Source organism: Electrona antarctica, assembly GCF_951216825.1.
Source record: "Electrona antarctica genome assembly, chromosome: 13".
Classification (NCBI taxonomy): domain Eukaryota; kingdom Metazoa; phylum Chordata; class Actinopteri; order Myctophiformes; family Myctophidae; genus Electrona; species Electrona antarctica.
Genome location: NC_136794.1, coordinates 17202962 through 17221420, shown reverse-complemented (window position 1 = coordinate 17221420; position 18459 = coordinate 17202962). Strand labels below are relative to the sequence as shown.

Here is an 18459-nt window from a genome sequence, read left to right as displayed (position 1 = left end):
CACACACACACACACACACACACACACACACACACACACACACACATACACACACACACACACACACACACACCAGCACATGTAGCCTACACTGTACACACATGCAAAGGATACTATGCACACATGCACTGCAGACACGCATGTGTGTGTGCGCACACACACAAACGCACACATGCACCAGCACGTGTACTTGTATGCAAACATGCTATGCACATGTGCACTGCAGACACGCATGCATGCACATACATCCACCACAAACAAACGTCTGCAGAACACAGGTCTTGATTAATGAGTGTGTGATGTGAATGGGAGGGGGGAGCCCTTTGATATGTGTATATCAGTGTTTCCATTATGAGGCCACCAACTCCAGTGCTATTTTATACACAATGCTTCGGACATAATCCACAGAGCAGGAAGTATCTGCTAATGGCATTGGCTGGAAAGTGACGTAAGAATGTAAGATTTAATTAAGCAGGTTTAAAGGCTGAAATTCGTTTACCCACAATAATGAAAATGAGGGAGGTGAAAGAGAGTGCAGTGCAAAGGACAGGACTAAGACACTGAGAAACTGGGAAAGTTTCATGTACTGCACAGTTGTGTGTGAGCGCATGTTACTGTACTAAGTTGTATGTGTTTGTATTGCTCCAGGCCCTGTAACTAAAGACTAAAGTGTGTGTGTGTGTATGCGTGCGTGCGTGCGTGCGTGCGTGCGTGCGTGCGTGTGTGCGTGCGTGCATGCGTGTGTTTGTGCGTGCATGCGTGCGTGCATGTATGTCCAGCGTGTGGCCTGGTGTGAGTCAAGTTCTCTCTCTGCGTGTGTTCTATTGTGGACCGTGCTCTGCTAGACTGAGGTGATGGATGATGCCTGGCAGTACTGGAGCTGCTGTGTGTTCATAGGTGTGCTGTCTGAGCACATTTTCTAGACAGTTATGAATGATGGTACTTTTGAGTGTGTGTGTGTGTGTGTGTGTGTGTGCGTGTGTGTGTGCGTGCGTGCGTGCGTGCGTGGGTGCGTGCGTGCGGGTGCGCGCATACATTTGCATTTGCAGGCTAGTGTGTGTGTGTGAGCGTGTGAGCGCATGATCACATTTCTGCATGTCTGTGACTGAAGGACAGGTTACTGATGGCTGTTGTGGTTTAGGTGTCATTCTAGGATTATTGATTACAAAGTGACAGACATGTGAAGGAAAGCCATTTAACACTGAGTGCAGAACGGTAAATATATATATATATATACCTGTACACACACCTCCTGCCCTGCACTTGTGTATGTGAGAACCCCCGCTCCTCATATAGTGTTACGTAACGAGGCCTGACCCACGTACAGAGTCTAAGGCCATGATGGAAAGCTAGGTTTGGGTTGCAGCCGTTATTTAGCATGTTCAGTCTCAATGAAAGTGCTCATTCATCAGTCTCTGACAGAGGCAGGTATGGGTTTACAGGCCGGTCCAACAACCTGGAGGAAACTTTTAGGGTTTCGCCACCATCTCATTTTGCCTCTGTTGAAATCTGCCCAGCAATGCTTGCAGGGCAAAAACATGAAACCATGGGCATAATAGAGTCCAAACAAACCCAGTCTGTATCTTGAGAATAATGCTGGATATAGTTTCAAGAAGATTGTTCGTACAACGACACAAGCGTCTTTTGATTGTATTCCTGTGGGAACCTCTTCAGGGCAGTGTCCTGGCTTTTACATTGTGTCATGACTCGTGTACTGTATGTTCCTCTTCAAAATACATTTGTTTGACCTGTATTCAGAATTGAACATGCAACGATTTCAAAGATTTTAACTGACTGTGTTCAACTCATCCATCGATAATTCACAGAATCCTGTCTGACTGTGTTTCCCCCATTTATCTCGACCGACTTCACACTTGGCGGGTGTGTCGCAGAGGACCCGAGGGCGTCGGATCAGCAGTTCCTGTATATCAGCAGAAATATCTATAAATCCACAGATCTGTGTTGAAGATTCTACTTTCAAATGTTCATGAATTTTGTTTTGATTGTATTGTTGCTTTTTGCTTTGGCCATGTAAATGTATGTTTTCTCATGCCAAAAAGGCCTTTGAATTGAATCTGTCCGTTTGACATGCCTGTGTGTGACTTTTATACCCACTAGAGGTTCGGGCCGACACTTGATATTTCTGAGTCATAGTGACAGGGTTTTGTCTATCCCTTGTGGGATTGGCTGTTTGACAGTGACAAAAACCTTAAAATGTCAGGAATCATGGACCTGGAAGCAGGCTTACAGGTGAAAAAAGGGTTTTCAATGTTGAATAGAAGAAGAGGGGAGCGCTGCCGTGGTCCGTTGTTTGTTGAACTGAATACAGGTGCTCGTTGGCGAGGTTAGAATATAACATAAAAGAAGAGGATCCAAGGCACTCTGTTCCAGTGAGGTGAGGGACAGGGACCCTGACGAAGGCTGAGTGCCAAAACGCGTTGGTCCTCTTTGTAATGATCTTTGCCATGCCTTATAACCAATAAAAAAGGCTTTTTTTCACCTCACTGGAACAGAGTGCCTTGGATCCTCTTCTTTTATGTTAGGGTTATGTAAGGCAACACAAACCACATTAACTTAGAGAGGTAGGTGTCAGCTCTCCCTATAGCAACCCTCACTCAATGGAACCATTCATATAGTCTACAGACTCCACCCATGGCTAAGTAATCAACCAACCCCAATGTACTAGCAATTCACCCAAGATGCTCCCCATAATGCAATCAGCTCTTCAGGCACCTCACCCCACACTACCCGCAGGCTTCTGAGCAGATAAACACAAGCATTAGATTCCATGATGTCACAGCAGATATGTGCACCTTCTGTGGGACTGAGAATCTACAATGGGATAATATGTTTTTGGCTGGAAACTATAAAAGTAGATCTCATGTTAAAAATCACACTCGTATGAAGTGAGGAGCACTCTTATCATCATACATCACATTCCGTGCTCAGCCAATCAGCTGAGCACATTCCGTGCTCATACACACAAACACATAAAGCTGTGCATAGGAGGGGTTTCGCCCCTCATAGCTCATATACCCCTGGTATATGGTCAGGTAGCATATACCTGTATAGACATACATTATCCTGCTCATTACCATTACTGCATGTGCACAAATGTATTATAAATTGTTTAAGCACAAAATGCATTTTGAGAACCCACACATTTTGCGGCCCCCCACACACAATCATTCTACAGTTGTGGCCCCCAAACTAATCTAGTTGAATAGTAGTATTAACACCTTTCAGTATGGCTGTATTTCTCAGCTTGAGAGTGTGCAGTCAGGCCCGTGAATGTCAACAATGAAGTGTGTGTGAGGTGTGAGTTCCTGTATGGATGCCAAATGAAGCATGGAAATGTGTTCATGCTGTACAATGAACTGAGTATATGTATATTCTGTCCTCATTTCATTCTTAAAATGTATGTCACAAACCATATTTTTTCCCATCCAACTGACCATCCCTTAAAGGGACACTTTCCTGGGGGTCTTCATGTGTGTAATATGTGGTTTTAGATATTTTAGATTTTAGCAGTGAGCCCAGTGTGTCTGATGTCATCGACAATAGGCACACTACAATTCCCATAATGCTTTGGTGCACTGTTCCTCCTTGTGGATAGGGGGAGGGGCTGTCTTACTGAGACAACATGTAGTCCAAGGACTATTAAAAGAGGACAGAAAGCAAAGACCGTACGGTGGACTCCATATTGCTCCCTGGAAGGAAAGAAACATGCGCAATGGGCTATATGCAGCCAACACTTCCGCGTTCAGCTTCCTTGGTCTCAATTGCGCATGTTTCTTTCCTTCCAGGGAGCAACATGGAGTCCACCGTACGGTCTTCGCTTCCTAACCTTGTTTAATTAACCTTGATGTAGTCCAGGAAGTAAGTGAGCCCAGTGTCCATGACATCAGAGACACTGGGCTCACTGCTAAAATCTAAAATATCTAAAACCACATATTACACACATAAAGACCCCCAGGAAAGTGTTCTAAATCTTCTAAACGTCATTAACATAGGCCTATATTTTTAGATGTTCTATGTCAGAGGTAACAGTTGATGGGGCAACATTGGACACTCATTGGACACTCATCCAGTTCCACTGGGATGATTCTCTATACAAGGAAGAAATATGTACAGTATGTCCAATAAGACCTCCTGTGTCCAGTAAATAAAACACATTTAAAGTTCAGGGTTGGAATGTGTTTAACTGAGGCCCATAACCCTCTCTAGTCTCTCTAATGTGGCTTAAATTTTACTCTTTGGTTTGATAGAATAGTCCTATTATTAGTCGCAACTATTATTAATGCTAATAAAAATATTGATATAGAAGTTCTAATTGTCTGAGGTTATGAATTAGAGCCCACATTATGTCAAGGTCAAGTTCGTTCATTTAAGGTTCATATAAATCCAAAATCTGTCCCATGTCTCTTTCATTTTTCTTTCTCCATTCACTCTGCCCAACATATATTAATATGATGTGATTTTAACCATTTCCTAATTCCACTCTTTAAGCTTGTTCTAGGGACCTTTATTATTCCATTTATTAATGCTAATACCAATATACATTTTTCGCAAGGATATAGAAATCACTCTTTCGCTGCAACCAAATCTGTATTATTTTAACAATGAAAAATATCCAAGGTTACAGTTGTGACAACCACAGTGACGACCCGAGGCTAGAAAAGCAGTAAATGATACATGAGGTGATTTAAAACCAGGCTGCTTAAGGGGGTGAAAAGGGGGCACGGGGCCACTATCCCTTCAGCCTCTGAAAATGCTCTATTCAAAATATAAGTCCCAAGGGGGAATACAAACTCTGGTGTGTTTTCATTAGGTCAATTGTGCCGGTGAATGCTGAGATTTGGTGTCAGATATATTGGGCGTGCCGCCTCTCAGCTTCCCCACCTCCCCACCCCCTGCCCCAAACACGGAAACTACAACTTCCTATCCCCATTCATCTCAATTCAATTCTGTTTTATTCCGCAGAAGACATTTTCTTTTTACAAACTCATTTGTCATACCACACAAAAGTTTATTGGATGTGGTGAAACCGAGCCTGGCGGAACAGTAGCGAGGAAAACTCTCCTTTATCACAAGCAGAGGAGTGTGACAGAAACAGCACACTGGGGGTTACCTGAATAATGCTGGTCATCGGTGAGTTGAGGCATCATTATGCTATGCACAATGGAGGCCAACCGCAGCTAACCTCAGCCAGTGAGACACGGGAAGTTCAAATTCAGAACCAGGTTTTTCAGTTATCTACTCCACTTATAGGGAGAGTTCAAATCCAGTTCACTGAGTGTGTGTGTGTGTGTGTGTGTGTGTGTGTGTGTGTGTGTGTGTGTGTGTGTGTGTGTGTGTGTGTGTGTGTGTGTGTGTGTGTGTGTGTGTGTGTATATGCATTTGTGCATTAAAAAATCACACCCGCGTGAACTGAGTGGTGCAAGGTCTTATATGCAATGTGATCAGCTGTGGTCTGACGTAATGTCAGTGACCATAGCAACCATGCTCATTTTTCTGGGGACACAAACACACACGGGTACTAACAAAGCCAGTTGTTGGAGTGGTTTGCACCACTCAAAAGCTCACTGATCACACTTGGATCTATTAGGCATGTATGGACCTGCAACCAAAGCCACAAGCACAGAGTAGTGTAGTATCAGTGATGACTATGGTGGGGGCCTTCAAATGCGGAGGCCTGATCCTGACAAGGGATGATGGCTCTCCCCTGTTTCAGTCAAGACACTTCGAGGTGTTTTGTTGAATGAAATCCAGACCGTCTTTCCCACCCTGGGGTGTGAAGTGTGTGTGTGTGTGTGTGTGTGTGTGTGTGTGTGTGTGTGTGTGTGTGTGTGTGTGTGTGTGTGTGTGTGTGTGTGTGTGTGTGTGTGTGTGGGTGTGTGTGTGTGTGTGTGTGTGCGCACACGCATGCGTGTGTGCGTGCGTGCGTGCGTGCGTGCGTGCGTGCGTGCGTGCGTGCGTGCGTGCGTGCGTGCGTGCATGCGTGTGTGAGAGAGAGAGAGAGAGAGAAACTCCCCTGTAAAGTGATAGCCACACTGATACCAGCATCTGTCACTACCCCACTATCCAGAGGAGTAGGAAGAGTGAGAGAGAACGATAAAGAGACAGAGAGAGACTCTTTTTCGCTCAGTGACAAGGGAACCTAAACACTGACACGTCGTCAGTGACAGAGTTTGTTGAAAGCTTGAATATATACAATGGGGTGTCTGTGACAAAGCATGTGAATGGATGATGGGCAAGGATGGCGGAATTCAATGTAATCACATCTGCAGCTATGTAAACCCTATACAATATCACACACATTAATGCAAGCCACCGGCAACAAGCTTTGATTAAATCTCCAGATCCACCACCTTTTGTGATGTAACGTTAAGCCATGTTATGTCTTCTTTCTTATTTTCCAGTCTATTCCTTTTGGGGGTTAATTGAACTGTGAGTTTTGTGTCTCCAAATGTCGCGTAATGATTTCCAGACAAAAAGCCAATGAAATGTATTAAGCTTTTGGCAACATATACTACAGTATATGGATTTCAGTATCCCCTTGGAGAGAGAGAGAGTGTTAAGAGTGTATTCATTAAAGCATCCAGTTCAGAGGGCTTCATCTCATCATCCAAAACATGTACAGTACATGTGTATAATGCATGTAACAGAGTGCAATCAATGGTGCAGATGTGTGTGCATGCACAATTGCATATGCATGCTGTGTGTGCGTGCGTGCGTGCGTGCGTGCGTGCGTGCGTGCGTGCGTGCGTGCGTGCGTGTGTGTGTGTGTGTGCGTGCGTGTGCGTGCGTGTGCGTGCGTGAGTGCGCATGCAAGCCATGCATATAGTCCATTGTGCATGTGTTTGTAAGTGGATGCAAACATTGTGGTGTGTGAGCCAAGACACAACACTCCATCTGGCTATTCTTTACAGAGGCCTCTTGCGTGTGTTGTATATGTCTTGCGTCGCAGCAAGGAATGCGACTAGGAGTTTATAAAGCTATAAACCTTATTAGGGAGGGTTCTGGTTCAGAGATGTCGTGTGGACTATTCTAAAGGCGTCGCATGGGTTGGTCTAGCTGCTTTTGTCTGAGCAAACAGTCATTTTACTGTGGAAACTCAGAGTCTGACCCCAGACAGGAACAGAGAACATTCTGCTCAAACACCACCACGCACCGAACCAGGGAATGAGGGAACAGAAGCGAAATAATAGTTTTATATTTTTAGGTGTCACTAAATTTGCCTGTTATCCCACCCTATGAGCTGTGTTTGACATCACTCTTATTTTAAGTTCTCTTAAAGCATTGCCGGTAAAGTATTCATTATCTTGTGAAGAATAAAAGGGATGATTGACAGACTGCTATGATAAACACATCCACAGAAAAGAACAGGGGTTCTGCGTAAATTACAGCTTTGTGTCTTTTATGGTCCATGCTGCAACCCCCATTCCCATTATCTCCCTGTGAGGCTTCTTTTTTGCAAAAAAAGAAAGAAAAAAAGTACAGTATGCAAGTAACAAATAACGTGACAAGAACGTATCATGACCCAACTCCTATCCCCACACACACATCACCGGCTGCTCACGTAGCTGAGTCATAATAACACTGGCAAAGAGTTTGGTAGTGTTGTGCATTCTGTAAGTTGCCCCCTTTTCCCGGACATGGCTTTGAAGTTCCATCATTAACGCTGACATGAGCGTGCTGCTGATCTGGGGTGAGCTATAGGCAGGCAGGCAGTCTGCTCTCTTCACTGGACGGAATGTCAGATGAATTAAGTGGCGCCTAAACAACCGGATCCACAGCTCAGGCACGGATCGTGGCATAAATCACCTCCATATAATATCAAGGCTTCATAGCCATGTGTCCTGCTTACGGCTGTGAGTGTGTTGGGTCTGGAAAAACTTATACTTTCACCATCATGGTGAAGAAAGAGTGAGAAGCCTCTTCGGGTTTACAGGCCGTAGGCAGCAGTGATAAAAAAAAAACATGGCATAGGTTATATTTCAGGGTAGATTTGATGGTTGTTTTTGAAACTCTATGGGGCAAATCTCTACAGGTCAATCTTTGTCAAGACGGTGTGTGGTACGTACGGCCCATGGGGGAGACTATTTAAGACATGTGATTATATACCTTTTGTGGAGCTTGTGGGTTGTGTTTAATTATCGTCTTTATTTGGAACAATCTGTTTTCCCTGTGTAAACAAAAAGACGTCTGGATAGTCGAACGTTACTTTATGACATTCCATGATGCATCATATGCTCACACATTAACACAACTCAAAATAAGTCACACCTCAGTTCCTGTGGTTGTATTCCTGTATAGTCTGTGGTGTTGAAAAAGGAAATGCTACCAGGCCTGGTTGGAAAGTTAAATAAGCTCTGGCTGTGTCAAATGATGAGCTTGATTGGTGATGTTTGATCCAAATTCAGACAGCATGGCCTTTCACCTCAGTTTTTTACTTTTCTTTCAGCTCAGCATCTGCCCAACATCTGTCTGTAACACTCTGCCCGTTCTCCGGGAGGGAAGAGGAGTCACGGAGCACTAAACTATCCTCCTACTTCTTCGGCTGCTTCTTGTATTCACACCAAAAACTCCCTCTGAGCTACTACAGCTGCTGTTCTCCTTGAGCTTCATTAATAATTCAAGCAAGGCCTTTCATTTGCAATACATATGGAATTCATCCCAGATCCACTGAAGCAAGCACAAACTTGATTGAGAATTAACCCTGGGTATAGGCCAGAAACAATCTTAGTTGTAGCTATAAAGTTTGCAGTGCTGTGTATAAATGTTATTGTGTGTGTGTGTTTCTGTGTATAAATGTTATTGTGCGTGCGTGCGTGCGTGCGTGCGTGCGTGCGTGCGTGCGTGCGTGCGTGCGTGCGTGCGTGCGTGCGTGCGTAGACGCATGATGGTTGCTCAGGTAATAACTAACTCTGAGTATATGACAAATATTACATTTCCATTACATTTGGAGATAACCAGCTGCATATTATTCACAAAGTTTTAACTAAATTAAGTCAATAAAGCAAATGCCCATTTGACCCCAAAGCCAACATTCATACAAACAAAGATAATCGCACTTCCTAAATCCTTCCTAAAGGTGCTTCAAAAACACCTCCTGGGTCCTAAGGCTTATCGGAATAAATTTAAAGTATCAATAATTGTGCCAGTCCGTTATTTGGTTTATCCTAAAGAAATTCACATGAAAAACAAAGTCATGAATGTTCCAGAATGTGGTAGGAATCTTTCAATATGGGACTATAATTACACAGAATTATAACAGAGGATCACAGAAATTATCCCATACAAATATGTTACTTGCACAAGCACGTGTCACACACACACGCACGCATGCACGCACGCACGCATGCACGCACGCACGCACGCACGCACGCACGCACGCACGCACGTAAAGTAAAGTAAGAGTTCGGAAGTCAAAATATACTTGAGTACAAAAGTATTACAAGTACAAAATGTATTAAGTACAAAAAAACAAAAAATACTCATTATGCAGAATGTCTCATTGTCATGTATAAAAAATCTTTTGAAAATAGCAGATATACATGCAGATTGGCTATTTTCAAATGGCCGAAATGTATATAGGGCTGAAGTGGTTAATGTATTTTAATCATTTTTAAATATAATGTAGTGGAGTAGAAGTATGAGTACTGACAATTGGAAATACTCCAGTAGTAAGTAAAAGTACCTACTTAAGTATAGTACTTCAGTAAATGTAATTAGTTACTTTCCACCACTGCACGCACACACACACACACACACACACACACACACACACACACACACACACACACACACGCACACACGCACACACACAGTCACACACACCAATGTGCTAAAAGGTTTAAATCACATTAAGTTTCCTATGGACCACCGAAAGCACAAGGGTTGCGTGAGGAGCAGCATGACTTCTGCCCCTAAATTCCTGCTAGATTGCTCTTTAGCTCTACTCCCTGTGTCTTTAATCATGTTATCAGTCCACTATGTAAGGTATATGGAACATCAATATACCATAAAGCCATACTCCCTCCACCAAATTCATATGTGGCCCATTATCTCCACATATTAAATCAAATCAAAAGAGAAAGCATCATCCAACATACACTATAAGTCATATAAAGTGTACAAGAGGGTCTTGATAAAAAAACAGGATTGGAAGTTAGAAAACAGATAATTTCATTGTACATATAACATCTGCTGTGCCATACTTTTGACTGCTTTTCTGAACACCACTGTGCAATTCATCAGCTTTAGGATCACTTACTGTGCCATATATATTATTCCTGAGGTTTGAGGCAGCATTTGAATAGATCATCACTTTGATTTACAGAGGTGCGTGCGTGTGTGCGTGCGTGCGTGCGTGCGTGCGTGCGTGCGTGCGTGCGTGCGTGCGTGCCCCTGATGGTGAGAACTGAACGCAGCTGATAAGACAGAAACTCAAAAGTTTGGTTTGACATCAGACTTGATGGAGTTTAATGCCCTGGAGTTCCAAGCTTTATTTCACTCACACTGGGCATGTTTAACTTTGTGCGCGGATGGTTAGCTCTGGGATGATATACTGTTTGACTTGCTCTGGGTAAGCATGTCCTACCGACAGGAATATCAAGAAGGGAATCATTCACAGCCGACAAATTGTAAAGGGAAGCAAACAGTTCACAGCCTCAGACTGAGCCAACTAAAACAAAAGCTGTTCAATCATAGAGCGGCAGGGGTGTGTGTTACATTCATCCAGTCTGTCTGCAGCTTCAGTCTACAACTGAGACATTGGACACATGCTGTGTAGTAGGACATGGACTTCTGATGTACTTTAGATAGAATAGCGCCTCAATTTGAACTATCAACTATTTACTGTTCTTCTGAAAACTCATATGTGCACAGTGTTCTGTGACATACAGTAAATGAGGGGGGGATTCACAGTGCACTTGCATTGAGTTCTTGCATTTGTCTGTGTAAAAGTGCTATAGGCTATTCTAGCTGCTTCACACAATGATGTATGCCGCATGGCACTTTGTCTTACCAACCTCCAAATCCCATGTAACGCCTTCTCTATTCTTGGCTCATGATGATTTCATGCCTACATAAGCTATGAATTAATGGTGACAGTAATTGAGAAATATGCCCCTCCTCTACGTGTGAATCTAAAGTTGAAGCCATGGTCCATCTCTGCACCGCAAGGGATACAGTCCATAAATCACATACTGTAGGATTAGGCACATCCAGTGACACTTATGTTTGGCATTAGTCTATGACTTCATGTTCATTGCCAGGTTGTCAGGAGAAGCACATTTGCCTCACTTTGTCTTATGAATGCAGTTCGGATTTGTGGTTTAAAATCCGTATTAAAGGGATCTAATATAATATCAGGGTCTGTTACAAGTTATGAATTGAGTTAGTTAAAGAACACACCAAGGCAAAAACATTTCTTACTTATTTCATATTTAATATATAGCAAAACACATGGTAAACATTACAATACCAATGGAATTCCTCTGTTCTTGTAGGCACATGGTCATGTCTTCATTCATTTTTAATCTCAACGCAGAGTCTTTTCAGTGTAACAGTATGCATACGTAACCGATTTAGATGATACGATGTGCTCTTTGAAACATTCAAACAAAATGTGTTTCCGACCACAGACAGTGAGCGAACTGTATATCTCCATGTTTATGACAGATTACACTGCAGCTCTCTCTGTTGAGCTGTGTGATGCATATACTGTGTGGCCTCACTTCTTCTCCCTATATATCTATGTCTCTCTCACGCACGTGCGCATGCGCGCGTGCGCGCGCGCGCGCGCGCGCGCACACACACACACACACACACACACACACACACACACACACACACACACACACACACACACACACACACACAAATCTCTAAAATACATAGAGAAATATCTTTGGACTTGCACATGCACTCAGTTATCCTTGCTACTCAGTCCTTAAAAAACACTTAGCTGTATACACCACAGCTGCTACCTACATGAGAGAGCAGTAAAGCTGTTCCCAGTTATTGGTCATAAAGGCATAGCTGTCTGAGGCTTGTGTGCTGCTGACACAGCAGGATTAATACCATATGAACATGTGTCGTTTTTGCGCCATTAACTTTTAGCACTGATGCTAAAGTGAGCTGGCACATTCAATCACTATTCAGTTGTATACTGTATTTCAAAACAGGACTGGAGCTATGTATACTGTGCTCTCCTGCAGGTCAGTAGTCCTTGTAGATGGCGGGAAATGAGGGAGGGGAACTGAAGCCTTCAGGCAAAGAACCATATGTATGTTAGAGGTTTCGGTCGACAACCAGACCACACACACATGTAGTTAATCCAATTCATTTTGAGATAGACTGTTATACGTCATCTGAAAAAACCTGAAACGTCTACTACACAGTAAAATCCAGTACATATTTACAGACTCCGAAAGGGTGCATTTTAACACAAATAAGTACTCTGGGTTTGACTCTCTAGTGTCTACAGTGTATATGTGAACATAGTTAACATACAATTAACATACAGACAATTAACAGTTTGACTGCGGATCACGACATTCCCGTCTTTTGTTTTCATTGTTTAGTTCACTGTTTTTGATCACTTTTAAGAGATACATGGTTTCCAGCGGACACAGTAGGACACGTCACGCGTTTGGATCACGTGACCGGAAAAAGATCTGGTTCTCAGGGCTTCTGGGAAACTGAGGTGCAATGCGAAGTCAACAGGGGGCAATGGCCACGCCCGTGTGCCCCAGTTCCCAGCTGTTATTGTCGGGACTGTGGAATATTTTTGTACACTAATACAAACGTTTTCGTGAAACGGACCTACATTAGCGACGGGGGGGTTCTTCAAAGGTTAGTGAAATACTCAACAGTGAAGGTCATTTCGCAATTTCAATTCTCCGCAGTCAGCGTGTTAAATAGAGGCCTAAAACAACATTAAACTTAAGCTTGATTTATAGAGTTCTTTATCTGGAGGTTTCATCTCTAGGAAGTGAGGTGATAGTTTTATCTGACAGCAGGACTGGACCATTGAGCCAGTCAGTGACTCAACTAAAAATAACGAGGCAGCTTAGAGTGAAGCATAATGCAGATTATCAAAGGCATGAGAACTTGGAATCACAGTGCGCAAAATGATTAAAGCATACAATATATAAATATGATTCAATACAAAGACTAATATTATTCTACCAATAATAATGGTACAGTATTTAATGCCCCTCTGATTATGTACAAGGTGGAGGAAAATGTTTAGCCCTCTATTACAAATAAGGCAGATCCACTCAAATACCCATACAGTACACACACATGTGCACGATGAACATACAAAGACACACATATACAATGCACACATACACAATGCAAAATACTACATAGTTAGTTCATGATTGGTCCATATCTTTGCTGTAGAGAGATAGAAATTTACAGTCACTGTTTTGGCTTTAACAGCCTTTTACAGTAGGGAACAACTCTCTTCATAACATTTCTAAGTGCTTTACACCTCTCTGTCCATCAACGTTGGAGAGAGCCAGTCTGTAGACATACAGTATTACTGTATAAGCATGAAAACCTGGTCAGATTAATCTTAATTGACATCCTGCCAATATTTATGAATGCAAAGAAATCTACATAAACTTGAAAGGCTGTCTAGAGGCGATGAGTAGAAGCGATTGATTTACATTTATGTCATCACTATTTAGAGACGGTCTCCTGGGGTTGATTACCGCGGCCTGAATGGAGCTCAGATTTGTGGCGGGTTGTCAAGAGCCACAGCAGAGTATTCAGGGTCGGACACGTGGGAGGCCTCTATGAGGCGCGCCAAGCCAGTCCTAGTGGAGTACTTGAAGATGAAGGCCTTCATGAGGTCATAGCGGTAGTTCCTGTTAATGAAGTTGTAGAGGATGGGGTTGAAGCAGCAGTGGACTAGGGACAGGCACTGGGTAAGGTGTAAGGCCACATACAGCACGTTCTCCAGCCCGCAGCTCAGAGGCACCAGGCCCAGCTGAACCAGAGCGTCCACGAGAAGGACGCCGTGGTACGGCCCCCAGCAGCCCAGGAAAACCATGATGTAGGCCAGGATCACCCTGCGGCTCACACGACGCTCATGATCCACCGCTGAGCAGGCAGAGGAGGAGGAGGATGAGGAACAGGAGCCATTATTAAGCGCCCTGGCCAGGAGGGCGTAGAACACGGCGATGACGGGGAAGGGGAGGGCGAAACCCAACAGGATGAAGCTCAACTGGACGCCCACCATCCACTCGCGTGGGGTATCCTCTGGGTACACCGGCCTGCACAGCATGGTGTCCCCGTACGACGACTTTACAGCGCGCAGGAAGTAGGTGTCTGGCAGCGAAGCGACCAGTGCAAAGAGCCACACCCCGACGCACGCCCCCCAGCGGATCAGCTTCCTGCGCCTGCCTTTCTCGCCGTCTCCGCGCCGCGTCACGCTAAAGTAGCGGTCCACGCTCATGCACGCCAGGAAAAATATGCTGCTGAAGAGGTTGACGGAGAACATCAGGTGCGTGAGTTTACACGCCATCTCGCCGAACGGCCAGTGGCCGTGCTGGGCCAGCGAGCTCACCCACACAGGCAGGGTGACACACACACACAGATCTGCGACCGCCAGGTGGGCGATGTACATGTGCGTCTCGTGGCGAGGGACAGAGTCTCTTTGGGAGCGGACGTTGACCCAGAGGACCAATGCGTTAGCCGCCAGGCCAATGACGAAGATGAAAAGGTAAATGATGCACATGAAGTACAGCAAGAAGCTGCGGTTGAATGCCGTGGCGCACACTGTGGCGTCCACACTCGATATGTTGCTCAGCTCGTCCGTGAAGTTCATGTCTGCCCATGACGCCAACAGGTCCTCCAGCTCGCTGGTGCTCAGACTCGTCATCTCTTGGCCCTGGGAGCAGACTGCCGTGGAACGCCTCTCACTGGAACACGTCCTGTTGAACCAACACATGAGCTTAGTACTAGTAGGCTACAGTAAGTATACACATCATCAACCCCCCAACCTCCCAGACAGAGTTTTAACCCTGCGTATACTTGCTCGAGAATAGAAACAATTGCCAATCTACAAGCTCATGGTGGTCAGATTGGGCCGAAACCTAGCCCAAATATGGAGTCAAGCTTCATAGACACGTCATAGATGACTGACATCATTCTGGCCACGTGGGATCCACATGTTTTGTTTTCATTCTTTTTGAGGGGCGCCAGCCCCTCCTATACACAGGTTTAATGTTTGTCTTTAGTTCAATGTTGTTTGTGTTTGCACCGTTTGTTTTACATCATTATTACATCACCTAATCAACATGAGTTAGACTTTAATATATTAGCGCCCCACACTTCACACGGGTGTGGTTTTTAATGAATTAGACTAGATGGTAAACGGAGATAATATAAAACACAGCATTATTTATATTGTGGAATACACTCTGCACTTGAATGAGTGACTTGCTAATAAAACCACAAAGCCTCTTGTGGTTGCTACCAGATACTAAAGAATGTTAACGTAGTTAAATCATCATAAATTAAAAAAACACCGTTTTTATGAGTGATAACTGGAGAGTTTAGGAGCAGTCAGTCCATATTGATGTACACGGGCAGGGGGCAGCACTAGAAATGTTTACATTAGCCCCAAAAAGCATAGAGTGCAGATTAGACGTGAGGAAATGGGACCTGGAAACCCAAACAGAGTGTATTTCCGGAGCGTTCCGGGCATTCCGAGATATAGCACAAGCCAGAATGGGAAACCTGATGCCACAATAAAGAATGTTTTTGCTTTTCCTGCTTGTTATAGGAACAAAAAAATTCCCATGCCCCCCTTCTTCTTTTGAAACGAGCAAGGAGAGTGTGAGAGACGAGTTTTCACCGCCCCAAAAGGATCAAAGAAAAGCCTCCTCATATCATCGACTACGTCAAGTTAGAACATCTGAAACTAATAAAAGACACACACAGGGTGGACACACACATACTACACACTAGAATACTCAGTGTTCATTTATGCTTTTGGAACTCTGAGATAATGTACAAATGTAACATTTGTTCATTGTCTTAGTTACATTTAACACTAAGTTAAATGTAACTTTAGTTTTCTGTATAGACTGGTGTGGTTACACTGATCCCAGGGTGTCATGGTGCCTAAACCTGACCTATATGGCTGAGACTCTACTCATTGGTGTGATGTCTTTCTTGGCCCCTCTGACTGCTAGCATCAGTGTGAGGGGCAAGGGGTGAAAGGTGAGGGGTCAGAACCAGTACACAGGGGTCCTTAATCCTCCTGTTGCTTTTGGCTGAAACTGTGTGGCCAATGAGTGAAATGTGTGGAAACATCAGTGGAGGGAAGCCCTAAAGTTCGATTTGGTTACATTTGTATAGTTGTATACGCTCAGTGGTACGAATGGATAAAATGATCACTGAGGATTTTACTGTGCACAGCTACATAAAGGGGTCACTGACCGCTGGGTGTCACAGCGGGTTAGAGTGCAGTGAATGTGACCGCTTAAAACAGCTGCCTGTGTATAGGAGAACGGGAAATGTGCCTTATATTCACAGCATCCTCCTCGCAAAGCTGTATGTGACAACTATCTAGTGACAACTCCTATCTTATCCCCATCAGGTTCAAGGTTATTTATTGTTAGGTCTTGTGTGCAAGTAAGAGTAAAATGACCTATTTGTTTCGGCTCCTCAGTGTAGTAGCTTATCAATATAGGGAAACAAGGTTCGGTTATGGCGCTGAATCCTGCCTTCATGTGTCTGTCCAAAGTGTCCACAATAGGCTTTCAAGAGATTTCAGCAAAGTCACTCTCGCTGAAATCTCAGATTTGCCATTATACCTGCAGCAAAAGCTGCAGCTGCTGATCCCTTCTAATTGAGGGATTTTGTATGCTAAAATACACCCTCACACTGGTATCTGTCTAATTCCCTTCTATTATATGGAAAATACCTGGAGGTGCCAGGTAACCACATAGGTTTCAAGCTCATTAACTCCTTCACACTCACACCATCAGATAACACAAACAGCACATATAGGCTTTAATCTATGTATTATCCCTGGCCCTCTTTCTCTGTCTGTCTGTCTGTCTGTCTGTCTGTCTGTCTGTCTGTCTGTCTGTCTGTCTGTCTGTCTGTCTGTCTCTCAAACACACGCACTGAGTCAGTGGGTGCGCGCCCACAAGCTTATGAAACACACATTAGTTGAAATGCATGCATAAACAGCGCTTGTTTCTCAATGCACGGCAAAATGGGCATTTGAAAGCTGTTTTCATGCGTTAGTTCTCTTGAGAATGCTGGCTGCAGGTGCGATAATAAAGGGTCAGCTCGCTCCAGAGGAGGTTTATGATTTTGTGGGGCCATGGCATGGATGGGGCTTGAGAAAATTAATAACAGTTTATTGTAAATGTATTTATATTATCTGTGAACTTCACCGGAACAAATAAAATACATTCAAATCCCCGTTTCTTTGCCGAGTGGAAGACAGTATAGCCTGGCCCTGTACCGTTACGCACGTGTGATATTATCAACCAAATCCAGAATACGACATGCACTCCGCACGCGCGCAATTTATTGGCGTACGTCGCTAGAAGCCTATCAACAATGTGTCACTCATGATGCCTGGTTCATTGTAGCGTATTGTTTTTGGATAGGTTGATGTGTACGGCGCAGCGCTGCATGCGCACCACACTGTCTGGCTGGGAAGCAGAGCAGACCGGGCACTTGACTTTGCAGCCAGACAGACAGCCAGCCAGACAGACAGAGGAAAAATAACAGCGACTCGTACAATATTCGCTGAAATAGCATACAATAAGCTTGAATAACAACATCAATCGTATTATAGGAAATGTCAATAAAGTTTGTTTCTACGAACTAAGCCGATAAACTTAAACCTATAATACTTATTTTCTATAAATCTATTGCCCTGCCCTTTAAGCGACTAAAGAATGATATAGATGCTTACTTCTACTTGTTTTTCTTGAGTTGTCCCCGTCCCCGTTTGCTCGGATGAAGAATAACAATACAAAATACACTTTTCGCTTTTGAGATATGAGCTCAGCTCTTCAGTTTGCGCCCGTCCGACTCTAGATCTCCTCAGACAGTCAGTCAATGAATCTGAGATCGTAACTCCCACTACACTTGCTGATGTTCTCTGATTCAAGGGTTGGTCCCTACTCCCTACCCTGAAACGTTTGTAATTTGCATACGGTACAGTCAGAGTTTCGGCATGCATCGGATTTCATTTCAAGACCTGCATTATATGCATGAAGGTTTTTACATCTGGGCTTTTAACACTAGAGTGTCCAAGGCAAACATTATGTTTTTAAATGTTACATCACATGCATGTATACGTCAACATAAATCCATTGAGGCCCTGACTTTTCTTAAATGTTCGTAATTGTATTTGATTAAAATTGCATTATGCAGGGGAATTGGCAACAGATAACTAATTAA

The 18459-nt window shown here is 43.8% G+C and overlaps 1 protein-coding gene across 2 annotated transcripts; it reads right to left on the bottom strand.

Annotated features, from left to right (window-relative positions):
- Window positions 1–11438: 11438 nt before the first annotated feature.
- On the bottom strand, window positions 11439–18100 carry LOC306935157 (atypical chemokine receptor 3-like). Of its 2 annotated transcripts, XR_013791361.1 has the most exons (3): window positions 17969–18100; window positions 11885–14957; window positions 11439–11771 (listed from the first exon to the last, which is right to left on the bottom strand). XR_013791361.1 is itself a non-coding variant. In XM_079518068.1 (2 exons), the coding sequence occupies exon 2, from the start codon at window positions 14903–14905 to the stop codon at window positions 13751–13753; it is 1155 nt and encodes a 384-aa protein (XP_079374194.1). In that variant the 5' UTR covers window positions 14906–14957; window positions 17969–18100; the 3' UTR covers window positions 11439–13750. The 2 variants fall into 2 exon arrangements, 1 of the variants encoding a protein (XP_079374194.1); XM_079518068.1 differs by having other exon boundaries at window positions 11439–14957.
- Between the last annotated feature and the right edge of the window lie 359 nt (window positions 18101–18459).

What these genes read in the sequence shown, in the direction of transcription:
- LOC306935157 (XM_079518068.1), bottom strand. Translation starts at nt 14,905, where the DNA reads ATGACGAGTCTGAGCACCAGCGAGCTGGAGGACCTGTTGGCGTCATGG.